This window comes from Hypoxylon fragiforme, assembly GCF_022984875.1.
Source record: "Hypoxylon fragiforme strain CBS 206.31 chromosome Unknown GGS25scaffold_8, whole genome shotgun sequence".
Taxonomy (NCBI): domain Eukaryota; kingdom Fungi; phylum Ascomycota; class Sordariomycetes; order Xylariales; family Hypoxylaceae; genus Hypoxylon; species Hypoxylon fragiforme.
In genome coordinates, this window is record NW_026054763.1 from 1,347,809 (window position 1) to 1,372,122 (window position 24,314).

The 24,314-nt window shown below is 51.3% G+C and overlaps 9 protein-coding genes and 1 non-coding gene across 10 annotated transcripts; 2 read left to right on the forward strand and 8 right to left on the reverse strand.

Annotated features, from left to right (window-relative positions):
* Positions 1-968: 968 nt before the first annotated feature.
* GGS25DRAFT_412483 (uncharacterized protein) lies at positions 969-4,645 on the forward strand. Its single transcript, XM_049258503.1, has 3 exons — positions 969-1,245; positions 1,306-1,756; positions 1,881-4,645. The coding sequence occupies exons 1-3, from the start codon at positions 1,153-1,155 to the stop codon at positions 4,508-4,510; spliced, it is 3,174 nt and encodes a 1,057-aa protein (XP_049113842.1). The 5' UTR covers positions 969-1,152; the 3' UTR covers positions 4,511-4,645.
* A 282-nt stretch (positions 4,646-4,927) lies between these two features.
* Positions 4,928-4,998, reverse strand: GGS25DRAFT_t97. Its single transcript has one exon. It is a non-coding gene; the product is annotated as a tRNA-Gly (tRNA).
* A 130-nt stretch (positions 4,999-5,128) lies between these two features.
* On the reverse strand, positions 5,129-6,206 carry GGS25DRAFT_412506 (glutathione-dependent formaldehyde-activating GFA). Its single transcript, XM_049258505.1, has 2 exons — positions 5,724-6,206; positions 5,129-5,649 (listed from the first exon to the last, which is right to left on the reverse strand). Exons 1-2 carry the CDS (start codon positions 5,844-5,846, stop codon positions 5,269-5,271), a joined length of 504 nt encoding a protein of 167 aa, XP_049113843.1. The 5' UTR covers positions 5,847-6,206; the 3' UTR covers positions 5,129-5,268.
* GGS25DRAFT_412505 (putative secretory lipase) lies at positions 6,207-8,338 on the forward strand. The gene has a single exon (XM_049258504.1). It carries the CDS (start codon positions 6,568-6,570, stop codon positions 8,092-8,094), a length of 1,527 nt encoding a protein of 508 aa, XP_049113844.1. The 5' UTR covers positions 6,207-6,567; the 3' UTR covers positions 8,095-8,338.
* A 165-nt stretch (positions 8,339-8,503) lies between these two features.
* Positions 8,504-9,490, reverse strand: GGS25DRAFT_533898 (uncharacterized protein; the record flags this gene model as incomplete). The annotated part of the gene is made up of 2 exons (XM_049265722.1): positions 8,666-9,490; positions 8,504-8,566 (listed from the first exon to the last, which is right to left on the reverse strand). Exons 1-2 carry the CDS (start codon positions 9,128-9,130, stop codon positions 8,504-8,506), a joined length of 528 nt encoding a protein of 175 aa, XP_049113845.1. The 5' UTR covers positions 9,131-9,490.
* A 512-nt stretch (positions 9,491-10,002) lies between these two features.
* Positions 10,003-10,844, reverse strand: GGS25DRAFT_533904 (uncharacterized protein; the record flags this gene model as incomplete). The annotated part of the gene is made up of 2 exons (XM_049265723.1): positions 10,003-10,356; positions 10,446-10,844. The coding sequence occupies 2 exons, from the start codon at positions 10,842-10,844 to the stop codon at positions 10,003-10,005; spliced, it is 753 nt and encodes a 250-aa protein (XP_049113846.1).
* A 463-nt stretch (positions 10,845-11,307) lies between these two features.
* On the reverse strand, positions 11,308-12,744 carry GGS25DRAFT_412522 (carbohydrate-binding module family 20 protein). Its single transcript, XM_049258506.1, has 2 exons — positions 12,468-12,744; positions 11,308-12,397 (listed from the first exon to the last, which is right to left on the reverse strand). Exons 1-2 carry the CDS (start codon positions 12,567-12,569, stop codon positions 11,336-11,338), a joined length of 1,164 nt encoding a protein of 387 aa, XP_049113847.1. The 5' UTR covers positions 12,570-12,744; the 3' UTR covers positions 11,308-11,335.
* A 1,378-nt stretch (positions 12,745-14,122) lies between these two features.
* Positions 14,123-16,021, reverse strand: GGS25DRAFT_524565 (S-adenosyl-L-methionine-dependent methyltransferase; the record flags this gene model as incomplete). Its single annotated transcript, XM_049264628.1, has 4 exons — positions 14,123-14,209; positions 14,330-15,267; positions 15,363-15,408; positions 15,551-16,021. 4 exons carry the CDS (start codon positions 16,019-16,021, stop codon positions 14,123-14,125), a joined length of 1,542 nt encoding a protein of 513 aa, XP_049113848.1.
* Positions 16,022-20,528: 4,507 nt separating this feature from the next.
* Positions 20,529-21,690, reverse strand: GGS25DRAFT_413002 (uncharacterized protein). The gene has a single exon (XM_049258508.1). It carries the CDS (start codon positions 21,376-21,378, stop codon positions 20,695-20,697), a length of 684 nt encoding a protein of 227 aa, XP_049113849.1. The 5' UTR covers positions 21,379-21,690; the 3' UTR covers positions 20,529-20,694.
* Positions 21,691-23,808, reverse strand: GGS25DRAFT_413001 (S-adenosyl-L-methionine-dependent methyltransferase). Its single transcript, XM_049258507.1, has 3 exons — positions 22,813-23,808; positions 22,540-22,744; positions 21,691-22,466 (listed from the first exon to the last, which is right to left on the reverse strand). Exons 1-3 carry the CDS (start codon positions 23,660-23,662, stop codon positions 22,004-22,006), a joined length of 1,518 nt encoding a protein of 505 aa, XP_049113850.1. The 5' UTR covers positions 23,663-23,808; the 3' UTR covers positions 21,691-22,003.
* Positions 23,809-24,314: the final 506 nt, after the last annotated feature.

Genomic DNA, 24,314 nt, shown 5'->3' on the forward strand with positions numbered 1-24,314 from the left:
CCTCTTTAGTACCTGCGTCAAAACAAGTTCAGGGGAAATGAAAAAGATCCTTCGTTAGGACTAGGAAAATAAATAAGGTCCCGCTCAAGTGAATTCAAGTTCCGAACCGCGAGATATTCATTCTGAATGTTTTTGATGCCGACGAAAGATTGGTATTTGATTATACCCACCTAGATAGGTGGACACCGCGATCAAATAGTCAGTATAGTTCTATAGACCCTTAGTTATTCGCACGTCGTCATGAATGGCGACGATCTTTCCTCGTTCGCATAAGATTCTCCATTAGACAGACTCATTCTAAGCGAGCCGCAACTTAGCCCAACGAGAAGGTAAGCCCTTGTCCTGGCTCACCTAGATCTCAATCGACTCCCCCCTTAGGGCGAGTCAACTGGCCTATGAGATGATTCTGTGCCGCTCGTTGTGGCTCCAATCATTCGGCCGACTGGGCCGCCTAGTTGCCTCCTCCCCTTGTCTTCCGTTCCCAATGCACCGTTGCGCCGGGCCTAGGCTTTAAGCGCTAAGCTTGTTCCTGAAATTCTCCAGACTTAGTAACATTTGTCACCTCCCCAAGTCTCAACTGCTGCCTATTATACATGCCTCGGAGTTAATGCATGATTACAATCGTCCGATTTTTGTCTGTCACCTTCATAGTGCATGCCAACACCACTAATGTCTGCTTCGGCGCGACGTCCCTTTTTAGGACGGTCCATTGACTCCATTCTATACTGAAGGCTCGGGGAAATTAGAAAGGGGAATTTTGAGAAGAGCAACCATAGTAATATACTCATTTTACCCACTCATCGTAGGACTTCGTTATTTCTAGGGTATGGCTGTCCCTGTGATGAGGAGGTGCCTACTACCTGAGTACTAGGCAAGCAACTCCAAACTAGGGGGAGGCTACGTAGTTCCTGTAGGTAGGCTAGATAGAACGAGTGCTCTTAATTCGGAAGCCGGTCTCATGCTTTCTCTTCTTCTTCTCTTCCTTTCCTTCTCATCAACATCCGTCAAGTTGACAAGAAACAGGCCGTTAAGCTAGCCGTGGCAGACATCTTGTTTGCGTCCTTTCGTTGAGTCGCTTGACAGTCACATTCATTACGGTTTCGGCCACTTTACGATCTTTACATATCAAAAAATCACTTAATATAATTCAAGATGCAGTTAAAAAACTCAGTATTAGCCGTCGCTCTTTCGGCTTCGTCAGCTTTGGCTACGTACACAAAAGACTACAAACTTAACACTTACTGGGTACGATAACAGACTATAAAGGAAGTCTAGAAGATACGGATGCTTACTATTATTCTATAGGGACAATCAGGACCCAGCACTGATTTCTTGGGGACTCACTGTGAATCTGATAGCGTCGACTTTGTTACTCTGGCGTTTGTGAATAACTCGCCAGCAAATGGAAATGGAACCGACTACCCGGGGACGAACTTTGCTGCTCACTGTGCCGCGGAGGTTTACGTGAACAATGACCGAAACTCCAAGCTTCTCAGCAGCTGTTATTTTATCAAGGATGATATCAAGAAGTGCCAGAGCCTCGGAAAGAAGGTTCTGCTATCTATTGGAGGAGAATACACTACCGCCAGTGACTATTCGCTCGGATCTGTCCAGGAGGGTATCGACTTTGCCAACTTTCTTTACAAGGCCTTTGGCCCCTATAAGTCGGGTTACACAGGACCCCGACCTTTCGACCCGAGCAGCACGGTGCATACCTCTGTCGATGGTTTTGACTTCGATATCGAGGTGAAGTTCGGTAAGACCCAAATAACTTATTATAATCCCGTGTTCGAGTAAACCGTTGCCTCTAGGTACCTACCTAGTATATCGGCGGAAACGTGCATATTTCCCTGTAATAGATTATTAACCCCCGTTCTTAGATGACCAACAACCGTATATCAGCCTGGTTAACCATCTCCGCGATCTCATCACGGCCGACAACGCGGGCCTGATCCTCACCGCTGCTCCCCAGTGCCCCCAGATCGGGGACTACTTCCAGATGAAGGATATCCTGCAACAGGCCCGATTCGACAAGATCTGGGTCCAGTTCTACAACAACCCGCTTTGCGATGCCGCGGGTCTCGGCTTCAACTACGACGACTGGGAGGATTTCATCACCGGGGGTGTCAACGACGCCGCCGAGCTCTTCATCGGACTTCCCGGTAGCATCGATGCTGTTGGTCTGTTCGGTAGTGGCTACGTTCTCCCCTCCGTGGCGCAGAACCTGATCTGCGCGTATAAGAATAAGCCGCACTTTGGCGGTGCCATGTTGTGGGACGCTTACTACGCTTCTGCTAACCAGAACCTTGCGGGGAAGAACTACTACGACTCGATTGCTGAAGTGTTAAAATGTGGTGGCTGCGAGGATGATGTTTGCGCGCCGGTTCAGACTAGCAGCTCGGTTGTAGCTTCATCGACGACCACTTCGTCTACCGCCTCATCTACTTCTTCGACCCTTAGTGCTACGTCAACCTCCAGCTCCACCATAAGCTCGGAGACCTCTTCATCGACATCTTCGTCTACGAGCTCATCCGCAAGCTCCTCCGCCGAGTCTTCTACCACCAGCTCGTTTACCTCCGCTTCCGCCTCCACCTCGAGCGCCACCGAAAGCTCTACTTTGAGCGCAACGGAAAGTTCTAGCTCCACTTCGACCGCCACAGAGAGCGCGTCCACTTCTTCAATTGCAAGCTCCTCCACGTCGAGCGACGTAACAAGCACAAGCAGCAGCGCTTCTGCTACGTCTAGCAATGCTTCTACCTCCGCTTCTGTCGACCCTACGAGCAGCGCTATCGTTTCCGTTTCTATTTCCGTCTCTATCCCGGTTGACCCCTCAACCAGCGTGACCGCATCGAGCACGATCTCTAGCAGCAGCAGCAGCTCTTCTGCCTCCAGCTCTTCTGCTACCTCTAGCAGTGGTGCTTCTACCTCCAGCAGCGCTTCTACTTCCGCCCCTATCGATCCCTCAAGCAGTGCCTCTGCCTCTGCCTCTGCTTCTGCTTCTGCCGATCCTTCGAGCAGTGTTTCCGCTTCTACCTCTGCTATCGTGACTGTGTCCGTTTCCGTCTCTATCACACTCGATCCCTCAACCAGCGTGACCGCATCAAGCACTATCTCCAGCAGTGTTTCCACTTCGACTATTGGTTCCTACATCATTAGCTCCAGCAGCTCAGAAGCCGTCAGCGACAGCACCGCAAGCTCCTCTTCCACGAGCTCTTCTACCGCATCGTTTACTTCCAGCTCTGCGACAACGACCACCGAGTCCTCTACCAGCTCGCTGATTACAAGCACCAGCAGCAGCGCTGTTTCGTCAATCACCACCGCTTCCAGCTCCACCTACAGCATCTCGACAACAACATCGTCCGACGACGACGACGAGGACTGCACTGATGATGAGCGCTCGACCTCGTTCGTGGCGTCTTCGACCGTCAGCGTATCAGCTTCCACCACCGCATCGCAGAGCGCTACCGCATCTCAAACCGCTACCGCATCCCAAAGCGCCACCGAGTCCCAGAGCGCTACTGTCTCACAGAGCAGTGCCCTAACTCTCAGCAGCAGCAGCAGCAGCAGCGACAGCTACCCGACTCTAACTCAATCCTCCTCAAGCGCCATCACCACCTCCTCGGCCCACCCCACCACCAACACCACCATCGCCTCGACGCCCGTGCAGTACACGACCAGCACCGTGATGACGACAAAGGTCTACACCGTCACCTCGTGCGCCGCCACCGTGACCAACTGCCCGGCCCGCGGCGCTGTTGTCACCGAGACGATCGCGCTCTACACCACCGTGTGCCCCGTGACCGCGACCCAGAAGTCGACTATCACGATTCCTACGAGCGGCGCGGTTTCCGGCACGAAGAAGACGGGGTTGACTGTCACTGCGACTGCTCCTGCTACTGTGTCTGTGTCTGTGTCTGTAGGCAATGGAAACGGAAACGGAAACGGTGAGACCACCATCGCAACTTCGTACCCGATCGCCAACACCGGCAAGACAACTGCAACGGGATCTACCGCTACTACCACCACCGTCCCTGCCGGTAACGGTAACGGTAACGGTAGCGGCAGCGGCAGCAGCGCGACCACATCCGCCGCAGTCAAACCTACGCACCCTACCCACCCCATCGGCAACGGTGGCAGCGAGCACCAAGTCTCGGTCTCCGAATCCGCACCCGTATCAGCCGCCACGGCGCCCAGCTACCTCGCTGGCTCCAGCAGCAGCAGCAGCACCGCGAACATCGTTGCCACCACCATGACCTACGCGCTGTACCCCACCGGTGGCAACAACAACAACAACAGCAGCAACACCAGTGCTACTGGAACGGGATACCCGATTGCGCCTGTGCCGACGAAGACGGCGGGCAGTGGAAGTGGGAGCACGGCGATCACGTGCAACGGCAAGGACTGCACCGCGGCGTCCCCGACGGCGTCGGCGGTTATTGTGACGGCGGGCGTGGGGAAGATGGCTTCTTCTTTTGGGTTGGTGGTTGCTGGGTTGGCTTTGGTGATGTAAATGTAAGGGGGGGGAATGGTTCTGTTGAATATTATGAGGAGGGGGTGTGGGATGGATGAATTGGATTGGATTGGATGGGAGGAAAGGGGAAGAAAAGATACTTGGCCTTGTTCTGCAGTTATTACTATCTACTATGTAAGTAGGTAGAGAATAGAGGTTGATTATACCCGAATACTTGATGGTTCTTTAACGTTTATTTTTTGGCATTTGCAAACGCAGAATACTTTACGTGCAGTGATAAGTTGTACTTGAGATTTGTGGCACAGAAGTCAATCACTGTCAATGTAAAATCCAAAATGGTCAGTTATGTAGATATTGACGCGAAAGGAAAAGGAAAGGAAAGGGGAATATACACATGTACCTAGGTACAGATAGAACAGATAACTACTTCGTAGAGGCTTCAAAAAGAAAAATATATGCATTAGCCGCGAATCGAACGCGGGGCCCATCGATGGCAACGATGGATTTTACCACTAAACCACTAATGCAATTGAAACTGTCATTGGTTGGTGGACATATGTTAAGAGGTGCGTTAAGACAATATATATACCTCATGTCACTCCTACAACTAGTCAAGTTAGGTACTATCATTGGCTAGTATGTTTTCGGCTAGTTACCCTGTACCTGATACCTCCTCGCCCTCCCTGAATTGAGTTTACTTGACGATTCAATGTTATTTTCTAACTTTCTATTCTTCTTCTGTGCTTCATATTTTATATTCTTCTTCTATACTTCATCTTAGTCCAGTATCATGCATTCTACATCCTCACACCCTTACTATCCGTAGCCCACTTGATACCTCGCTCCTTGCCAATCATTCCATCCGTAACCCCTTTGATCTCATTCTCACACCAAACGTTATCACCCGCTGTATTTGCAAGCGCGAAGCCAAAGTCGGATAGAAACTCGGGATCTACCGTGCCCACTGCCATCGCGATCTCGTCGCGCGACTCGTGCCGCCAATACAAGAAGCTGCCGCAGTTGCTGCAGAACCCTCGCTGGATACCTGGCGTCGCGTAGAAGTTCTTGAGAGTTGTGGTCGGTGTCAGGTAGGTGAAATTCCCTAGAGGGACTGTATGCGCTACGTAAAATAGACACCCTGTCCCGCGTCTGCATTGGGTGCATTGGCAGCTTCGGCTCTGAAAGTCAAAGTATGGGTGGTAAGCTAGGTACAATACATAGGTAGACGACAGGCAACATCTATTCCACTTGCCTGGTGCAGGAAATCATGGTCCTCGGGGAAGTCGGCGCGATATTTGATTGAACCGCAAAGACAGCCACCCGTGATGAATTTTGGCTTGGGGAAGTTCTCAATAGTTGGTGATGATCCAGACATATTGAGCTAAGCAGATGCAAGTTGGAATAATCCCCTAAGCTCAGATCTGCCTCTTTCTTTCTTTCTAACGTGTTTTCCTTGAGATTTATACTCAGTTTTGACGACTCGAATTCAATGAAAGCTTATACCATCCCCGCTTGTCAAACGCGCCCTACGCTAATGTCGCATGACGCCTCTTCTCCCTCATTCTTTGCTGATAGTGGCCCTATCTTACAAGTATACACATTGAATATATTGAAGACTTTAGTAGATCAATCCATCTCATCGTTATAATACCAATAGTCAGTCGCTATTGAGCAAAGCATCGCAAATATGGCCATCTCACATCATCAGATACGCCAATAATTACCACTCGCAAGTGGCATGACATAAGCAACACTCAAACTCCACGGAACTCCGTGGAAAGATTATCACACAGAGCTTCAGGAAATACACCTAGGCTTGCTTTAGTAATAGAGGCATAGTAAATCAAGGAAGGATGCCATATTGATGTGATTGGGTGACAAATAGGTATTGTGTGACAAATAGGTCACTGGGAAATGTTCATGAGTTTCTGGGTGGGTAATGGCTGCATACCGGATAGGTAAGAGATACTAGGTAAGTAATACTCTAACCTAGGTACTCATTCTCAAATATAAATATGTGTGACCCCTTTGCTGGTACGAACGCACAACATGGATGAGTTACCAAATCAGCATCAGCTTGAGACAGGTAGACAACAATGCATTTTCCACGAACACTCTTCTCGGTCGTCTTGTCCCTATCGACATCGACAGTCGAGGCGCAAGCTCCACCAGTATCCCAGCAATCCACCGGCTTCAACTCCAGCTTTGCCTTAAGCCCTTCCCAGATAGCATCTGCCAACCTATCAGCCGAGCTAGCAGCTAGAATCAACACCATCGTCAACTTCGACCGCTCCCAGCTCGCCAATGGCGGTCCCGCCGAAGACAGCTTCTACTCCCTCCCGCCCCTCACCAACACATCATCGTTGAAGCCGGGCACCATCCTCAAAGTCCAGGAATTCACCAACACGACGAGCTTCGTGCTGCCGCCCAACACCGCGCTCTCGCGCATTTTATACACCACCACCAACCACAACGGGACCGTGATCCCGGCCTCGGCTTTCATCCTCTGGCCCTTCGCGCCCAAGACATTCCCTCAAGCCCAACCCCAAAATCAAAACCAGAACAATCACGCCAAAGCCCCCACCATCCTCTGGGCCCACGGCACATCCGGCTTCTTCGCCTCGCGCTCCCCCTCCTCGCACCGCGCCCTCTGGTACGGCGACGCCGCCCCCTTCGCCCTCGCCCTCGCGGGGTACGCCGTCGTCGCCCCAGACTACGCCGGCCTCGGCATCTCCACATCATGGGACGGCAGCAACATCCCGCACCAGTACCTACTCTCGTCCGCCTCCGCCCACGACGCGCTGCACGCCTTGCAGGCGTCTCTCGCCGCTTTTCCGGGCCGCCTCGAGGAGCGCTTCGTGGCGATGGGTCATAGCCAGGGGGGCGGGGTGGCGTGGAGCGTTGCGGAGGTGCTTGCCGCCGACGAAGAAACGGGGGTGTTCGCGGACCTCGCAGCGGGCTACCTGGGCGCCATAGCCGGCAGCCCCACGACGCGCGTCTTCCCCAGCAGCAGCATCGCCGCCCTCATCGCCCCCTGGGTCTCCCTCGCCCTCCCCTCGCTCTTCCCCTCCTCCTTCGAGCCGGGCATGTGGCTGACGCCTCTCGGGATCGCGCGCACGCGGCTGTTGCGGGAGATCGAGGGCGGGATTAGTGTTTCGATGCAGCTTTTTGAGGAGGGGGAAGGGGCGAGGGTGGTGCGAGAGGACTACTACGAAAGCACTTGGCACGCGGAGGCGTACGAGCGGATCGCGGATGCGGGGGGCAAGCGGTTTAAGGGCCCGTTGGTGGTGCTGCAGGGGACGGAGGACCCGTATATTCCGGTCGAGGGGACGACGCGGGTCGTGCGGGAGACGTGTGCGGTGAGCGGCAACGGTAGTGTGGACTTGGAGTACGTGCTCGTCAACGGCACAACGCACGTGCCGACGCTGTACGCGACGAGGCAGGTCTGGCTCCAGTGGATCGAGGACCGGTTTGCGGGGCGCCCGCTAAGGAAGCCCGGGTGCGGCGGCGCGACGGAGATAAAGAGCTGGCTGGAGCTGGATAGGTACCAGGAGGTGGGTAACTCGTTCCCGATGTGGGCGGGCGCGGAGGAGTTTACGTATCAGACGCCGTTGGGGCCGTAGGCGGGGTGATATTTGATGCTTGATGTAAGTAGGTAGGGAGGGGGAGAGGTAGGCGTTTGATGTAGGTATGGAATGGTGGGTTTCGCTGTTGCATGCTTTCTTTTGCTAGATATATGTAGATTCTGTTCTGCCTAGTACCTGCGTACGGTTTCCAATGATAAGAGCTTAGGATAGCACATATGAATAGAACAGGTCTCCATCGAGCTCAACCTCGGATCGCCAAATCATTATGTGTCTTCCATTTCATCTTACTAATGGAATTCCTGTATTCAAGCTTTCCTTCTCTAAACCGATTTTCGAATAACTTTTCTTTTGTACGTAACATCTTGACACCAGCGTCGCATAGCCGTTAATCAAGTCCCCTCACTCACTCACTCACTCACTCACTCACACTCACACATTCTCTCTCTCACGATATTACCGTCGGCTCAACCAGCACCGGCACGCTATCATCCCTCAGCCCCCACGAGCACTAAACCATTCCGTTAGCATATTTGCCCAACTTACTTACTAAGTACCTACCTCCTTGGCACCAAAACAGGTCAAACAAAAGGGGGGGGGGAACACTCACCGTCCCACTCCCCCCACAAACCCCCTCCAAATTCTCACCCACCTCAAAATGCTGCGTCCCGCTCAACGTCGTCGCCTCCTCTGCCCCCCTCACCACCAGCGTAAACCTCGCGTCCACATTCTCCGTCGGCGACGAGTAGTTCGCGCCGGGCGGGTTCTCGAGCTCCAGCGTCCAAGCCGCGTCGGCTTCTTCCGTCGTGCACGCGTAGCCGGTCCCGTACGGCTGCGCGGGGTAGGTCCACTCGACGGTGCAGTTGGCTGTGCTGGCGGGGGTGGATGGGGCAGAAGAGGAGCCGGGGTTGCTGATGGTCGCGCGGATGAAGAACGAGTAGTCGCTCCCGGGGCGCTCGGCGGGGGAGTGCGTGTTGAAGACGGTTACTTGCCATGCTGGTAGGGGGGAGGCGGAGTGGGCGGTGGAGGAGAAGAAGGTGCCCGTGAGAGCGAGGAGGAGGGGGGTTTGCTTCATTGTGGTGGTGGGAGGGTGGAGTGTTTGAGTTTGTGGTGTTGGTTGAGAAAGAGATAGATGGGTGAGTGGATGGATGGATTGGGTAGATGACTTACGATATAACAAGTGATGACTATAGCTTTATAAAACTCGTTTTACTAACCTTGGAAAATACCTGCATTTCCACAGCTGCATATTCTGAGACATATCGCGATGTACCTGCCTACCTACCTACAGTACCTACTACAATCACGTAACGTTAGCTTACCTACCTATAACGTAGCACTTGCCAGTGAATCTAGACCAAGCCAGCTTACAGCTAGATATGAATGACCCAGTAGAAGGGAGAAGGTTGTTGTTCATTCTTGTTCGAAGGAGCCGGGTAAATGGGAGGCAACGAATGATCCCTAAGCGCGGTATGTCAGAACTAAGAATTGGGATACGAGGTAACACAGCATACATGCTCATACCTCATGACAGCATGCTTATTTTTTTAGGCGTAATTTGAAGGATCTGTGGCTTTCATGACCATCGTCTCTTGTTCTATTGCTTAGGTACTACCTAGGTATATAGGTGGTTGATGGCAATGCAGGCTGTTACCTAGCTTTAAATCCTGAAAGGTATGGTTGCATGTAGGGCTGGAAAAGAAAGAATGTGCAAATTAAATGTCTACTATACGGTATACTATCCAGGCATATCCAGCGAGATGCTACCTGCCTCGGCACGAAAAAGGGGCGTGGCGGAGAACATTCAATCGGAGTAAGTTTACGGAGCAAGCCTCGATGGTATGTATGTATGTATGATGTAGATTTTTACAGTCCTAAGTTAGATACTCCGCAAGCCTTCTTCGCAACGAGTCCAAAACGTCCCTCCCCTCACCCTGCAACCCCTCCTCATCTCCCAGCCCCCCCAGCCGGCGGCTTCGCGCCCGCCTCGTCGGGCCAGTCGCGGAACAGATCGCGGATCTTGTCGAGCGGCGCCGTCATGAGCCCCACCGCCGTCTCGAACGGCGGCTTGTTGGGCGCGCTCGGGTGGCTGCGCGTCGGCGTGAACGACTTCGTCATCTCGAACTGCTGCGCCAGGTGCTGCGAGCGCATCGGCAGGATCGCTTCCTCCAGCTTGACGAGGTCGTGCTCCTCTTCTTCTTTGATGTGCATCTTGAGGTCCTTCATCAGGTGCTCGAGCGTGGGGAGGAAGGCGGCGTCGCCGGGGTGGAGGTTTTGTAATTTGTAGAGCTGTTCTTTGGTCTGGGGTGGTTTGTTAATAGAGCTTGATTGATGGAAGGGGAAAAAAAAAAGAGAGAAAAGAAGAAAAGGAGAAAAGGGGTTGTGCGTACCAATTGGTGCTCTGCCCGATCCTTTTCCGCCATCTCGTGCCCGCGATTGAGACCAGTCTCAATCGAAGGATAGACGACAATCTCCTCAGCTATCGAATGCCTCGTCAACTCCCAGACAAAGGCATTCTGGTACTTTCGCTGAACCGCGTGATCCCTCGAGTTGATGATCTTTTCATAGTATCTCTCGATTTCTCGGTGGTCATGGTGAATCACCGCCGAGATACTGTCGGCCTGCCCCTTGCGAATATTTCGGCTTCTACTTTCTGTTTCGCTGCTGTATTTACGGGCTTGTTCTCCCTTCCTCAATGCCACTGATCCGCTGGGCCCCCATATGCGAGCTGCCGGTGCTAGTACCGGTGTTGCTCTAGCACAAACTGGTCGAAGTGCTTGTCGCAACATATTGGTGATATTCTTAACATTCGATGAACGTACTACTTAATACCTATGGCGAATCTGAAAGATAAATAAATAGCTCACCTTGGCAAAATGAAGTCGAAATGTCGAGAAACTGACAGCTATTAATTAGGTATCTGTTGTACTTAGCGTGGCGTCAAAGACCTAAACAGATGACGACTCGTTGCTGTAATCCAGACGTATTCGATGTGTCTAGTCCGGTCCATTCTTAACTATTGGTGACGGACCAACAAAATCAACTGTTCACTATTTAGAGAGTCGATGACGCTACCAAGTCAGGAGATGCAAGTCTTCTCGGCCGAGATAATGCATCAAAAACATAAATTCATTAAGTATGTGGAAATTTATCTAGGTACGAGTCAGGCATCGTTTTCCTTCTCCATCCCAAATTATCCATGCGTGTACTCATATCTCAGGTAGGTAGGTAGGTAGGTAGGTGCCTAGCTTGGTATATACCAGGTTCATATATATGTAAATCACCTCCACGTCGCCGACACCGTCGAGGCACTCGCCGCCGCGCACGCGCTCGGCACGGTGAACGAGCGGTTCGGGTCGCTCTCCCACGCGACCACAGTGCCATCAGAAGCGACCTTGACGAACTTGTACTCGAAGGAGGTGCCAGCGGCCAGACTCAAGGTCGTGGTCCACAGCGGGTTGGAGGCGGTGTACGAGGCGGCGGACAGCGCGGGCGCCTTGCTCACGTCCCAGCTGCCGAGCGCGGAGATCGAGCCGACCATCTTGATGGTCTGCCCGTACGTGGTGACGACGGACTCGCTGATGGACAGCGACACGGCCCCAGCGGTGGAGGTGCAGGCGGCGGCGGTGGTTGTGGAGGTCTTGGATGCAGTGGCGGTCGAGGTGGGGGTGGACCCGCCGCTGTTGTTGTCGACGATGGCGATGTCGGCGCACGACAGGTATACTTGAGGCGTCTGGAACGAGTTCCACTTGAAGGACAGCAGTGTGTGGTTGCTCACGTACTCGGGGATCTTGATCTTCTTCGACACAGTGTACCCGCCGGCGATGGTCGTGAAGCACGAGTTCAGCGCCGCGTTGTCGACACCCTTGCACTTGGTCTGGTCGCCGTTGTCGAACCCGTTGCACGTGAACCAGTCGTTGCGGTAGCACGCCTGTCCCGACTGGCAGTCTGGGTTGTATCCGCAGTTCTGCCCGTCGACGTCTGTGCAGGGCAGGAGTCCGGCCTCGAAGCAATCCTCCGCTGCCTGCTTCTCCGCGTCCGTGGGCAGGTAATTGGGGTCTAGGAACTTGTCGACCAGGTCCTGGTCTTGGCAGATTCGGTACGTAAACATGCCGCCGTGGTCGCCGTTGTGGTCAACGCACCACTGCACATCAATCACCTGGCCCGGCGTGTAGGTGGCCACGGTCTCGGTACCCCAGTCGGCTCCCGGCTTGTTGTAGTCGACACTGACACGCGCATTGTATCCGCAAGGGCCACTGCGGCCGATGGCGGCCGAGTCTAGGTCGGGCCACGCTGTCACCGGCTCAAGAATGGTACATTCCGGGCAAGTATCGATACCTGACTACATATTTGTGATTACTTGTTAGCTTTTCCATCTCTATCTTGAGTGATAGGGAAATGTAAGTAGGTACCTCGGAGCCAAGACGGGTGCGGCTGGAGGGAATAGTCAAATAACCATGTCCTCGCACCAGAGTGGTGAGGCCGGCGCTGGCCAAGATGGAAACTGCCTTCATCTTGTAGGTAGTTGATGCCGAAAGTAGATCGGATGCAAAGGCTTGGAATGATGCTACAAGTGTAGGCGGAAGCAGTGATGATGATGCAGTTGGTTGGTGGTTGTGTATTTCGACAATACTAGCGAGATAAACGACTCCTATATATATTTCTCGGCATGACTTTCACGATGAAATTATCACGGCGAGTGTGTGAGAAGGCCCGAAATGGTGGATGAAAACTACGAGCATGACGTTGCTGAACCTGTAGCCAACGCCGACTTATTTTACGATTCTACGACATGCCGCCGAGTCCATCTCCGACCCTTCCTACTCTATAGGTGGCATGTTATTCGGAGTATAAAGCCTTGATATTAGAAGGGGTTGTCTAGTACCGCACTCAACACTAAGCCGCATAGCTCCGGGCGTTTGTCGGTAGCTTCTAGGCGCTGCTTGTGGGAAGGGTGGGAATGACCCCTGATTTGGGGCATCGATGTTATGCATAATAACCTGGGGTATATATGTGGCACCCCGGACCAGGCCCGTAGTGTAGAGCGGTACCCTAGGCTCGGCACCATGCTGGATCGAGTGTGCAGCGCGGGGACCCCACAGCAGTTGGGGTCTGGGGCTGAAGCTATCGCCAAGATCCATCGCGTTCTCCCAGACCCTGTTTCTTCGATCAAGATTCCATCACGGGCAGCCAAACACGAGCCGAGAAAAAGGCCGGATGGAACTCCTCTTGTCTTCTTTAAGCCCTTTAAGCACCACACTGCCGTTCCGCAGGCTTGCATCAAGTTACCATCTAACTCTATAGCGATTCCATACCTAACCGACCTTTCGTTTCCACTTTCTCAGGGGTGCACCAGTTAGCCCAGTCAAATCACGATCATCAAACCCCGACGCTAGGACTCCGACTATGCCTTCGGTCCGCCTTCATGGTCCTCCTATCCAGTAAGGCCTCGGCATGCCCCGATAGGTCGGAGAAATAGGCCAAGTCAACACCAAAACACTATAGCCGCAGTCACATGCTTAAGACGAAGACCACAACCTCTACGCAATAATCACGGGTTTTTTTTCTGTGATGCGAATTGTATTGACACACTTGTATAGGACCCCTATTCATACATTTTTTTTCGCGCCCATCGTGGTAACAGCGTCATTTCGGGAATTGCCCCATTAATTTTTCTCTCTTCCCCTTTTCACTACATCCCCATTTTCAATCATTAAATCGTAAATTCATCAGTCGCAAAGGATAAGGGGGTATCAAGCTGGAGCGACTAGAGATGAGAGACAGAGAGAGAGATGGAGAGAACGCAAAATTCACAATTTTTTTCCACTCCGGCTATGCATCAAGGACAGCGTGACCTTCCTTCGGCCTTTTCTCCTTTTGTCTTTTTTTTTTCTTAAATCACAGTACCTGGAAGTGCTGTTTCGACCTTCCTCTTGTAAACTAGGTATTTGGCTAGCAGTTAGTTGTCTTGGCTTCTCTTCTCACTTGACAGAGTGGCGAGCTGCCATGTGCATCATCATGTAGGTAGGAAGGTAAATGCCTACAAACAAGAGCGCACTTTGAAGCTTCATTTGCTCGACTGGTCCGTCGCTGCATCTGGGTCCCAAACTGCCTCGATGATGCTCATGCGGCAGCCCTTCGGTCGTGTAACCCCCTATAGTTTTACCTGATCAGCATTCCAGTCTCTTACTGACAGAGTTTTCCACCATCTTACGCCTCTCAGACCACAAAAAAAAGAAAGAAAAAAACCAGAAAAGGTTTGTGAGTGACTTACCTTAAACACGAACCCCTCCCCAGCCAGCTTAAACAGCGTCCTAAAGCCCTCCTCATCCCTCTCCTGCGCATTCAGCAGCGTCATCATGACGAGATCCATGCTCCTCATCTGCCTCTCGTCCCAGGGGTCCTGCGTGCCCGGTTCGCCAACGCAGTAATCATTGACGATGATCCGCGCGCCCTTCTTCAGCGCCGGGATCAGGTTCTGCAGGATCTTCACGGCGTACGGCGTGGAGTGGTTGTGCATGATCCAGCGGAAGAAGTAGACGTCGGCGCCGCGGACGGGCTGCTCGGTGAAGAAGTCGTGGGCCTGGAACTCGATGCGCGCGGCGACCTGGGCGTCGGCGCTGACGGGCGCCGGCGCGCACTCGATCGTCTTCGGCAGGTCCTGCGCGACGAACCGCATGCGCCGGTACACCGTCGCGAGGTGCACGCACGCGAAGCCGTGGCTGCTTCCCAGGTCGACGAGCGTCCCGCCGCGCGCGTCGACGTCCGACAGGTCGCACCCCGACGACAGGTGCGAGAGCTGGTACCCCTCGCCGGCGACGAGGCTGCTCATCGCGAGCGCCATGCGCCGCGCGCGCGCCGCGTCCTGCCCCATCGTCACGAACATCGGCTCGCGGTCCACGGTGTCGAAGGCGAAGTTGAAGCCGGTGCGCGTCAGGCTCGTGGCCTCGGGGTACCGCTGGAGCGCGTCGAGGACGTGCGCGGAGGAGGGGAACACGTCTTCCGTGTTGAAGCCGACCCAGGCTTGCAGGGACTCGTCGGAGGCGAGGGCGAGGGAGGCGGCGGTGTGCGCGATGGAGCCGGGCTTGGGCTCCCGGAATACGTGGTTTGTGATGGCGTGTCGGACGAGGCGGACGAGGTTGACGGGGTCGAGGGAGGTTTGGCATTGCAGTTGTGAGAAGGTGATGGTGCCTTCGCGGGGCACGAGTTTGGCTGGAGGGGTGGTTAGTATTCGTAGTTAACTGTTACCTATTTTCATATAGGTAGTAGGATATGTATATGCATATCAAGTAATGGGGAACACATACCAATTCCATAATGGTTGATCAACTGCAGGGCTTGTGTGTTGATGAACTGTTTCACCAGTTAGCAAACATGTCAGGATATGCGCTTATTGCCACAACATCATCATATGGGTGAATTAGGAGATAAACACCATCGTGAGCTAGACGAAGTCTAGGAACCTAGGTACGGAATAGGTACATGGATCACTTACATCCCAAGCCATCCATCGAACCGACTCCCTGGGTCCAACCATGAGATCATGCAGTTCTTGAGTAGCATGAATAACTTCCCTTCGGCTTCGGGAGATGTCATCCGGCATGTCCGGGAAGTCGTTGGGGGCATCTACATCGAAACTCGGAGTCTGCAGGCCGTTCTCTCGGAAGTAGGCCTCGACCTTCTCGGTCTCCTTGCTGATCTTCTGGGTAAGCGTGATCATCAGGGATGGCGAGGTGCTGGACCCCTTCTTCTTGGGAGATACTGGAACTCTGACCATGTTGCTGCTGCTGTTGTCTATGTCTTCTGACTCGCACTTCTGACAGTGGTGTTTCTTCTCGGGTGAGCTGGTCGATAATTCGGGTGCAGAAGGTCTGGGGCCCTGTTTCATGAACTCTGTATTTGACGGGTTAGGAGGGGGTGAAGGTGAAGCGGGATGGAACCAGGAAGCTAATCTGAGCCTGACCATTTTTAATAACTTTTCTCCGGGGGGGCTAAACTGACTGACGATGATGTTTGTGATGTGATGCGATGTGGAGCGAGGCGGGGGTGCCAAGATAAATACCCAGCGCAAAAAAAGCAGAAGCAAAAGAAAAAGCAAATAAGAACAGAACAAATTTATGTTACGTACAGGTTGGTTGTAAATAAGCCAGTAGAAAAAAATTTCAGAAAACGAAAATAAATTAAAACTCCCAGGCCACAAGGTAAGCCAGAAAAACGAGGTATAAACAGTTCTGGATGCTCGATGCTTATATGCACAGGCCAAGCCAATTGGATGAGTGAACAATGACTTGAGAAGTACTTCTCATTCATACGCAGTATAATTCTTGAGATGAATTTGATAACATCAGGATAAAAGGGTTGTTCTCCATACAAGTGATAGGGCTCAGTCTAGAAGGAGAGGAGTATGCAAAGGAATCAGCTCTTGACCATTGATATGTCTTGCTTTTATAAGACGTAGATTGGACGGGACAATAAGGGATGGATTAGAGTCAAAGAGAGTGTTGTGTAGGTGAGAAAAAGAAGCGTATCCAAGCAAACCCATGTAAACCCAGCTGGCAACAATGGGGATACAGAATACAAGACGTCAATAGTCTTGTTGAAAGGTGAGTCTTCTTTTCCTAAAATTCTCTCGTTTTTGTCTCTCTAATTGCTCAGCTCCTGCGATTGTCTTTTATCTTCCTAGTCATAACATGGATATATATGGTCGCCGGGCAGGTCTAGCAACACAAGCTGACATACTAGGCGCCTGATACCCAGGATGCCTTTCCCAAGCTGCTGTCCACGCCTTCCGCTTCTAGAAGGCGGCTTGCAGTTTGGTCGGCCCAGATATGCAAAAGTTAGACCCGGGCTTTCCGGGCACGGAAAAGGGGCGAGGGAGAGAAAGGCGATGTTTTAATTATTGATTTTTTTTTTCGCCGAGATCTGAGACTTTGGGGCGCTATCTTCCGAAGACTTGGAAGAGACACCGGTGACAAGATTTTCTTAGGTGAGATATGGAGATATAGTAACTATGAATATTCTGTCTCGGGGAAGAAATGGTAACAATTAAAATAAAACAGCTTCAGGGATCTTCCGAACCAGAGAGCTGGTTGACAGCTACCGACGGCTTGGACTTGGGTCCAAGAGGCGTCTGTTTGTGGCGTGTCGCACGACAGACATGCGAGGGAAAAACCGCAATACCCTTTTCCTCTTTTTTTTCTCACTACTTCGGTACGAGCAACCGATCGGGGAACGAGGGATGGTAGCCTCTATCTTCTCCCTTTGTGGGATGTGCGTGTATGGGGTGTGGGTGTGTGTATGTGTGTAAGTGTGCGCGTGTTGTCTGCGGAATGGGGTCGGATTGGAGGAGATAGTCCAACGAGATGGAGTTGCGAGAGACACGCAGCTTCCTAAGCGGCGATTGCCTTTTTCCTCACGGTCGTATGACCCGACGTGTCTTAGGCTATATGTATATAGGTAGGTGGAGAGATCCTACTACCAGTAACTCGGTGTTTGGCAATCAGGCACCAGAGGAGTCCCGACAGCGTGGGAAGCATGAAGGGACGAGATCCCAAGTGTGTGTGTGTATGTGTGTGTGTGTGTGTGTGTAAATCGTTATGTAGCTATTCTGGCTGGCTAGTTGTGTCTACCCAGGTAGTGTTCGGTCGTCGTGCGGACCTGTCGTGAGCTGTTGAGCTGCGGCTATCCTTTTCTTGCCCGGGTGTCTGCACCACACAGGGAACTGTAACCCCTGGGCGTATGTATATGTGTTCGATTTTGTGTGGTGTCCCTCCTCTTGGGGGATATGATGCAGTTGATGGTGGGCCATGGTGCTTTTAAGTTTGATCCCAAGAGATAATTGTGAATAGAGCTACTTAGGATAGGGGGCCAGGAATGGGTTCTATGTAGGTTGGGGGTATGGTGTGCATGACGGAAGGTTATAGTTGCCTTCCTTCGATAACCCCGGAAGGCCACCTCGGTCCGATGGGATTCAAGGAAGCCCTGCTTACGTTGAATTTATTATACAAACATGGTATCATCATGATATAGCTATCCGTCCAGATGGTATCTGGCATGGCTAACCCCATGGCCGTTCTTCATACCAAACATTCCTGTAGCGTCGCGGGGTTGAATAGGGTTAACTTGTTGGCAACAATGATGCAAGTCTAGCTCTCTATTGGTCTTCCAGTTATAATGGAGTTTGCTTGAGAATCACATGTATAGAGTTTCACGGCGGATAGGGGAGCCCTTGCGTCGAATTGCTTTGTCTAGCTACCTACCTATCTTAGGTAGGTAGGTATGCAACCTAGTATATAGTATTGCAACAAATTGTCGTCGTATAGGTACTCACATAACAAATTTGGCATTGAAGTGATTAGGACTCGGTGGATACCAGCATATTAATCGATCCGATGATAATTCAAAAGCTCGATCTTAGGGAGTTGGAAGAGTAGTATGAGTCGGGCTTCCTCGAATCAAAAAATTACTGGTAGAAGCTTTTCCCTGTAGTCGCACCCATCTAGATAAGCCAACCGAAGACAAGAGGGAGGAACCTAGACTTAGCCTCATCTATCATGGATGTGACCGTTACAATGCAACGGTCTATTCCAGACCCAGTACGCCGGGTGATTGTCTCACTGCGGCAGGGTCTAGTGCTGTTGGTCAGTGGTTCATGCGGAACACAGCTGGGAAAGCTGGGCAAGACGTCATCGACTCCACGTTTTGGCTTAAGTGTAAATAACATACAATATCATTAAGAGGTTTTGAGTATACAGCCCCTTGGTTGAGCTGTTCGTACGGCTGCCATGGGCTGATTGGGTGTTCGCTGGCCCCTCTCAGGTAGTTCTAGAACTATGACGATAATATCTACCTCTATGCGACAGCATGGTCGTTGCAAATATGGTCTTACTACAGGAAGCATCATGCAGGCGAGCAACTGGGATGACCATTTCATTCAGCCATTCAATGCTTCACCTGGCGTAGGTAGGTACATGTCGCGTTGGCTGGCACGTTTTGGTTAGACGCCTCTGAAGCCTTGGCAGATGGCTTCCTGCGGCGCGGAGAGTTAGGTTTCCGCACATCCAAGCGACGATTGATGCCTAACTAGGTCGTAACGAGTTGTTCCATGTAAAGAAAAAGCATTTCAGCTAGGTATGTTCGCCTTCGGATCTGGAATGTGACCTGTCGACTTGTGGCTTTTGAGTAAGCTGCCGCTGAACCACTTCTAGATTGCGGTCGCCACGTTATTGTCGTTGAAGAAAGCCGATCGAGGGAACAAAGATATTATTATCATTGTCCGTGATCTGTTCGTGATTGTAAGATTCTTGAAATGACGGATAGCGAGTCTTTACCTACCTACTGCATACCGGTATTGTACCTGCAACTTATCTAGGAGAAATAACAATAGTCAATATTCTTCTCCCTCTTTCAACCTCTTTCTCTCACATTGACATGAAAGGAAAAGAGGTGAAGTCTAGTGTTCGGTTGGGCAGGCCGAAGATGCCTCAACACGCATGCTACTATCCTGGTGGTGGCGTTCTGGCACCTTATGTAATTGACACATGTATACCCAGGTAGGCAATCAATCAATGCAAGAGGTAATTCCGAATCAACACGTCTCGTCTCTCAAATAAGTTAATTGCAAGTTGTGCCCCCCCCCCCCCCCCCCCCCCCTCCTCTCCCACACAGCAAGTGTCACAAGTGGTGTGGCGCTGACTTCCTTGTTGACCATCAAGTCACAACTTCGGCCGTTGGGAAAAGTTTCCTGTGCTCCCCCCTTTTCTCTCTCCCGAATGCAGCCACTGACAGTTGTCTTCTTCTTTTAGAATACCTTGGCTACCTAGGTTCTACATAACTTACCCAAATTTGCATGCCGTGCGAGCGGAACCCTAACACGCCCACCGGTCCTGGTCCTAGTAGGTAGTCGCACCGCAGGGCGATAGCATCCTGCTACCTTCCTCGTGAGATCGTTCGAGGGTTTGTTGGTGATCATGGACGACGCTGCGAGGAGAGGCACTCGCTGATACCTACTTACTTACCTAGGCACACCCATCAAACCGTTTATTCTATAATTAAATGACGCGCTTACGTATGTGGTTATCTCGCTCGGATGCGGTCTTGGTCTAGGAGGCGGAAACAGAACACACCTACCTAGCCTATAATCTCCTTATTGATGTTTGCTACACATGCCTTCTTACACCCAATTCCCAACTCCTCATCTATCACGATCCGCACCCCCACCACCACCACCACTTCCATTCCGTCATCGCCATCAGCAAACGGCAAAAGTAGGTATGTATGCGTAACTGATACCAGGTACCTCACCTAGCCTAACTTAGCAAATACGACTGCCTACCTTATGGAGGTATGTGCGTCGCGCGCGGCTACGTGCTTGACGTGACAGCGGCCGTTGCTGCAGGGTGCTCGTTTTGGAGAAAACGGAAATCCAAAGAAGAAAAGTCACAAAAAGGGGGAGGGAATGAGAGGGAAAATTGTTCACAGTGCAACTTGTGTGTGTAGATGTAGGTAGGTCGGTTAGGTAATTAATGAGGCGGCGAGATATGTATGGCGTAGCGGGCGGTTTCTGGATCGGGAGGTATGTAGGCGGACATCCCGCCAATACATGGGGAGATGGGAGGGGTACCTACATATCATACCTACCTACCTACCTACATAGTACCTACCTAGATATATGTAAGTACATAAACCTCCCTTGCCTACACATACATACATAAAATACATAGGTAGGTGTGTAAGAACTTCAATGTTGGGAACAACATCATTGAAGGTGATGGCGAATGGCTTCTCGTTTGAGGGTCTAGACGCGCAAGGGAGTACATATACACTTGGCAGGTACCTAGATAAGCAGGTAGGCAGGAACATACCTGGGCGCTGATTGCTATAGGCACATACATAAAAGCAGAATTTCCCAGCTCGGCAGGCGGATAGAGCGTACGGATAGAACCAAATAGGCCAGGTACCTTCCCAGGGTAGGTACAATGGAAGCAAACAGACGGGTTCCGCGGGATCTCCCCCAAGATCTAAGTCGAAGCGGTGTAAGAACTTAATCGGGAGTGATATTTTTGGTAGTAGACTGAGTGATAGGGGAGGGAAAAAACGGTTGGAATAGTTAGGTAGGTGGTAAGATGGGAGAAAGAAAGAGGGGACGTTTCGCTTTTGTGTGTCGCTCTTGTGTACGGTATTATGGGCCCTCCTCCCCCTCGTGTGCGGCGTGAAATGCCCTAGGTTAGGTAGGTCGAGAGCTGAGGTTTGACAGGTTTCCGAAAGCTCGTCGGGTGCTACCCCTGGCAAATATGCACTGTGTGTTGATATTATGTAGGCCATTATGTAGGTAGGCAATTACTAGCTATGAATGTATATAAGTAAGTCTTGCCACATGTGATAATACTCCGTAGGCATACCGTTGCCATGGTAAGCTTTTCCTGTAAAATGTATTTTTCATCCTCTTGTCTCATAACTCACCATTACGGACTGATTGATATGTAAGTGAGTAGGTGGGAATGTAAGAATACGTAGAAGCACAGCGAATGGGCAGCACAGTCTCACGAGATACAAACAGGTTGGGTGGTCAACGTTACTACCACATACATAGCACGGGCTCTCCACAACCTATAAAAGAAATGTTTCCTATTCCGGCCATGTATAGTAGTAATTCTCCAATAAAAGCAGCTCCTGAGAGCAAGGGTAGCTAAAGAATCTAAATTAGTCAGACTAATGATTGTCTCCTTCTTCCCTCTTCCTACCTAACTTTCCAAGGTTAGCAATCTTCTTCTCTACCTACATCGATCCATCCGTCTTTTCCTTCCCCCTAAAAGATCGATCCCCTTTTGTTCGATTTCCTTTTTTTGTATGGGGGTTTTGAGGTTGCCGTTACATGATGAGTTCCCGCCGTGTGACTCGTACCCCCTAACTTAAAATAGGTGCTTAGGTACCTAGGTAAGTAGGCAATTTACTGGGTCTCTGGTTTCTGCCCGTACACACAGACAAGCGGCATGTACAGGAGCATCGAGTTGTCGTGATAACCCCTCCTAACCGAAACGAGGAACGTCTCTACTTGTTCCCTGGACCAGTGAAGACCCCTGGTCATCGGCCCGAGGGCTATGGCTTGGATCCCGTCGAGCAGAATATTCTTCCAATAAAGCCCGACGCTTCTGAGCGTTTTGCTCCGAGGCCAGGTGCCTATGGGCACATGGAAGACCCGCTCGGTCACGTTGACGTATCCGCACTGTCGCATCAGGTCGGCGATCCGGCCTTTGTCCGAGAACCTCAGGTTGACGCCGAGATTTTCGAGGCCTTCGTCGACGTACTTCCAGTATTGGCTAACGGGGTGGCCTTCTGGTAGCGTGTTGTTGCTGCTCATGGGGAAGTGGTGGATTTCTTGTATTTCCATCCAACCGCCCGGTTTCAAGTGTCTGCAATTACCGGATTAGTATTTGACGTTGGTTTGGTAATGTTAGATGTCACGTAAAAGGGGTGGATGCTCACTCATATGCCGTCCTCAAAAGTTTCTCCCAGTCTTTAATGGCCATGATCGTGTGTCGCGAGTGTATGTAGTCGAAGTAATTTTGGGGTTGAAGCCAGGGGCTTTCTACATCATCGACCATGAATCGGACGTTGGGAGGTACCCATTGTGGCTGAATTGGGCTCAAATCAACGCCGAGAACATTTGCGCTGGGGTATTCATCGCCCACTATATAAATCAGTAAACTGACAACTTATCGCTGGAAGGTGTTTTTAGCAAAGGATCGCCTGGCTTACTCTCGATTGCCCATATTCCTGTCCCTGTCCCAACGTCGAGTATCTGTTGCGGATTCTCTCCGATGGGCGCAAAGTGCAATTGATGACACAGCATTTTGAGCATAGTATGCTTCATGTCCTCGCGTTCCTGTTCGACATCATCGTTGGGGAAATTGTATCGGCCTTCCCTGAACTTATGGTATCTTCGGCCATTCTCAAAGGAAAAGTCCCAAACACTTGATGACATGGACGTAGATGTAGTTGTCGCCGGGTCCGATTCGTAGCCTGCATCGTCGATTGCATCGTCCTCTTCCGTAATAGATCTAGCTTCGACCATTCCATGGGCCTCAGCATCGCCCCCTAACTGTTGTTGGCCCCCATATATCCCCCCGGGTATTTCTCCATGCATATGTGCATTAACATCGTATCTGTCTTCTTGCGCCATCGGCGAGGTGGATTGTGGATATATAGGGTAGACATCGGCGCTAGGAAATCCACTCGCTAGATGGCGCACCGAAGACTTTCCGGCGTCGCAGCTTTCTATGGACGGTAGGTGGAAATTCCAACTGAATTTGGCTGAAAGCCCAGAGTTCTTGGTGGGGCAGCTCGTGGATGGGCCGCCGGAACGCTCAAAGGGTCGGCTTGGAGGGAGTGGGCTATTCGTGGTATTAAAATGTGCCACTCCCGTAACGGAATCAATTCGAAGTCGTGGCAGAGTGATCGGGAAGGTGGAGATCCCTTCCTTTTGGATCTGGGATAAAAGGAACGGTCGTGATGTATAGTGCGAAATATTGGGGGCAAGGTGGGCATGGGTCTGATGTTGTAGCTTGGGAGAGACAACGACGGTTGAGCCACGACTGAAGTCGGCCATGGTCAACAAAGAAGCGAATAAAGACTGGAGATTTTGATAGACTTGTCGTTATATGTCATGAGTCAGGTGATGAATAATGATCTGAGACATTCAAGCAGCCATGCGTATATGCATCTGATAGCTAAAGAAGTTCGGGATGGGCTCGCTCAACATTATAGAATGAAGATGGGGGACATCCTGGGTTTTCGATTGAAATTGACAGGGCTCGCCCTCCCTCTGCCTACGCCACAGTTCTGGTTTCACGAAACGAGCAACAGATAGGTATGGAACACATTTTTTTTAAAAAAATTCTTTATAAGGATGTGGTTATCAAAAGGCCGGTAGCATCAAGCTCGGATGCCCGCATGAGCACCAGCGGTGGTGAAGAGTCTTGGAATGACTGAAATACCCGTGTACTGGGGGTTACATCACCGATACACGGCAGCTCGCCTGAGAGGACCAATCCGCAATAGATCACACACGATTGGAAATAAACAAAGACGTGAAGGAAGTTGGGAATAGAATTTGATGTGAGAAAAGGCATCATGCCTTGACCTCCTTCTACAATGGGCAACCTCACCTCATCGGCCTACGTACGAATCGAATCAGTCCTTTGAAGGTGAAGTTAGGTTGCCAGGTAGAAGGACTTGTCTTATTCCCCAGATTATCCCTA

What these genes read in the sequence shown, in the direction of transcription:
- GGS25DRAFT_412483 (XM_049258503.1), top strand. Translation starts at nt 1,153, where the DNA reads ATGCAGTTAAAAAACTCAGTATTAGCCGTCGCTCTTTCGGCTTCGTCA. An exon ending in ACAAACTTAACACTTACTGG is followed by an intron (nt 1,246 to 1,305) that starts GTACGATAACAG and finishes ATTATTCTATAG; the next exon opens with GGACAATCAGGACCCAGCAC. An exon ending in CGATATCGAGGTGAAGTTCG is followed by an intron (nt 1,757 to 1,880) that starts GTAAGACCCAAA and finishes CCCCGTTCTTAG; the next exon opens with ATGACCAACAACCGTATATC.
- GGS25DRAFT_412506 (XM_049258505.1), bottom strand. Translation starts at nt 5,846, where the DNA reads ATGTCTGGATCATCACCAACTATTGAGAACTTCCCCAAGCCAAAATTC. An exon ending in ACCATGATTTCCTGCACCAG is followed by an intron (nt 5,650 to 5,723) that starts GCAAGTGGAATA and finishes TTTGACTTTCAG; the next exon opens with AGCCGAAGCTGCCAATGCAC.
- GGS25DRAFT_412505 (XM_049258504.1), top strand. Translation starts at nt 6,568, where the DNA reads ATGCATTTTCCACGAACACTCTTCTCGGTCGTCTTGTCCCTATCGACA.
- GGS25DRAFT_412522 (XM_049258506.1), bottom strand. Translation starts at nt 12,569, where the DNA reads ATGAAGGCAGTTTCCATCTTGGCCAGCGCCGGCCTCACCACTCTGGTG. An exon ending in GCACCCGTCTTGGCTCCGAG is followed by an intron (nt 12,398 to 12,467) that starts GTACCTACTTAC and finishes ACAAATATGTAG; the next exon opens with TCAGGTATCGATACTTGCCC.
- GGS25DRAFT_413002 (XM_049258508.1), bottom strand. Translation starts at nt 21,378, where the DNA reads ATGGCCTACATAATATCAACACACAGTGCATATTTGCCAGGGGTAGCA.
- GGS25DRAFT_413001 (XM_049258507.1), bottom strand. Translation starts at nt 23,662, where the DNA reads ATGGCCGACTTCAGTCGTGGCTCAACCGTCGTTGTCTCTCCCAAGCTA. An exon ending in AGGAATATGGGCAATCGAGA is followed by an intron (nt 22,745 to 22,812) that starts GTAAGCCAGGCG and finishes TGATTTATATAG; the next exon opens with TGGGCGATGAATACCCCAGC. An exon ending in CTTTTGAGGACGGCATATGA is followed by an intron (nt 22,467 to 22,539) that starts GTGAGCATCCAC and finishes CGGTAATTGCAG; the next exon opens with ACACTTGAAACCGGGCGGTT.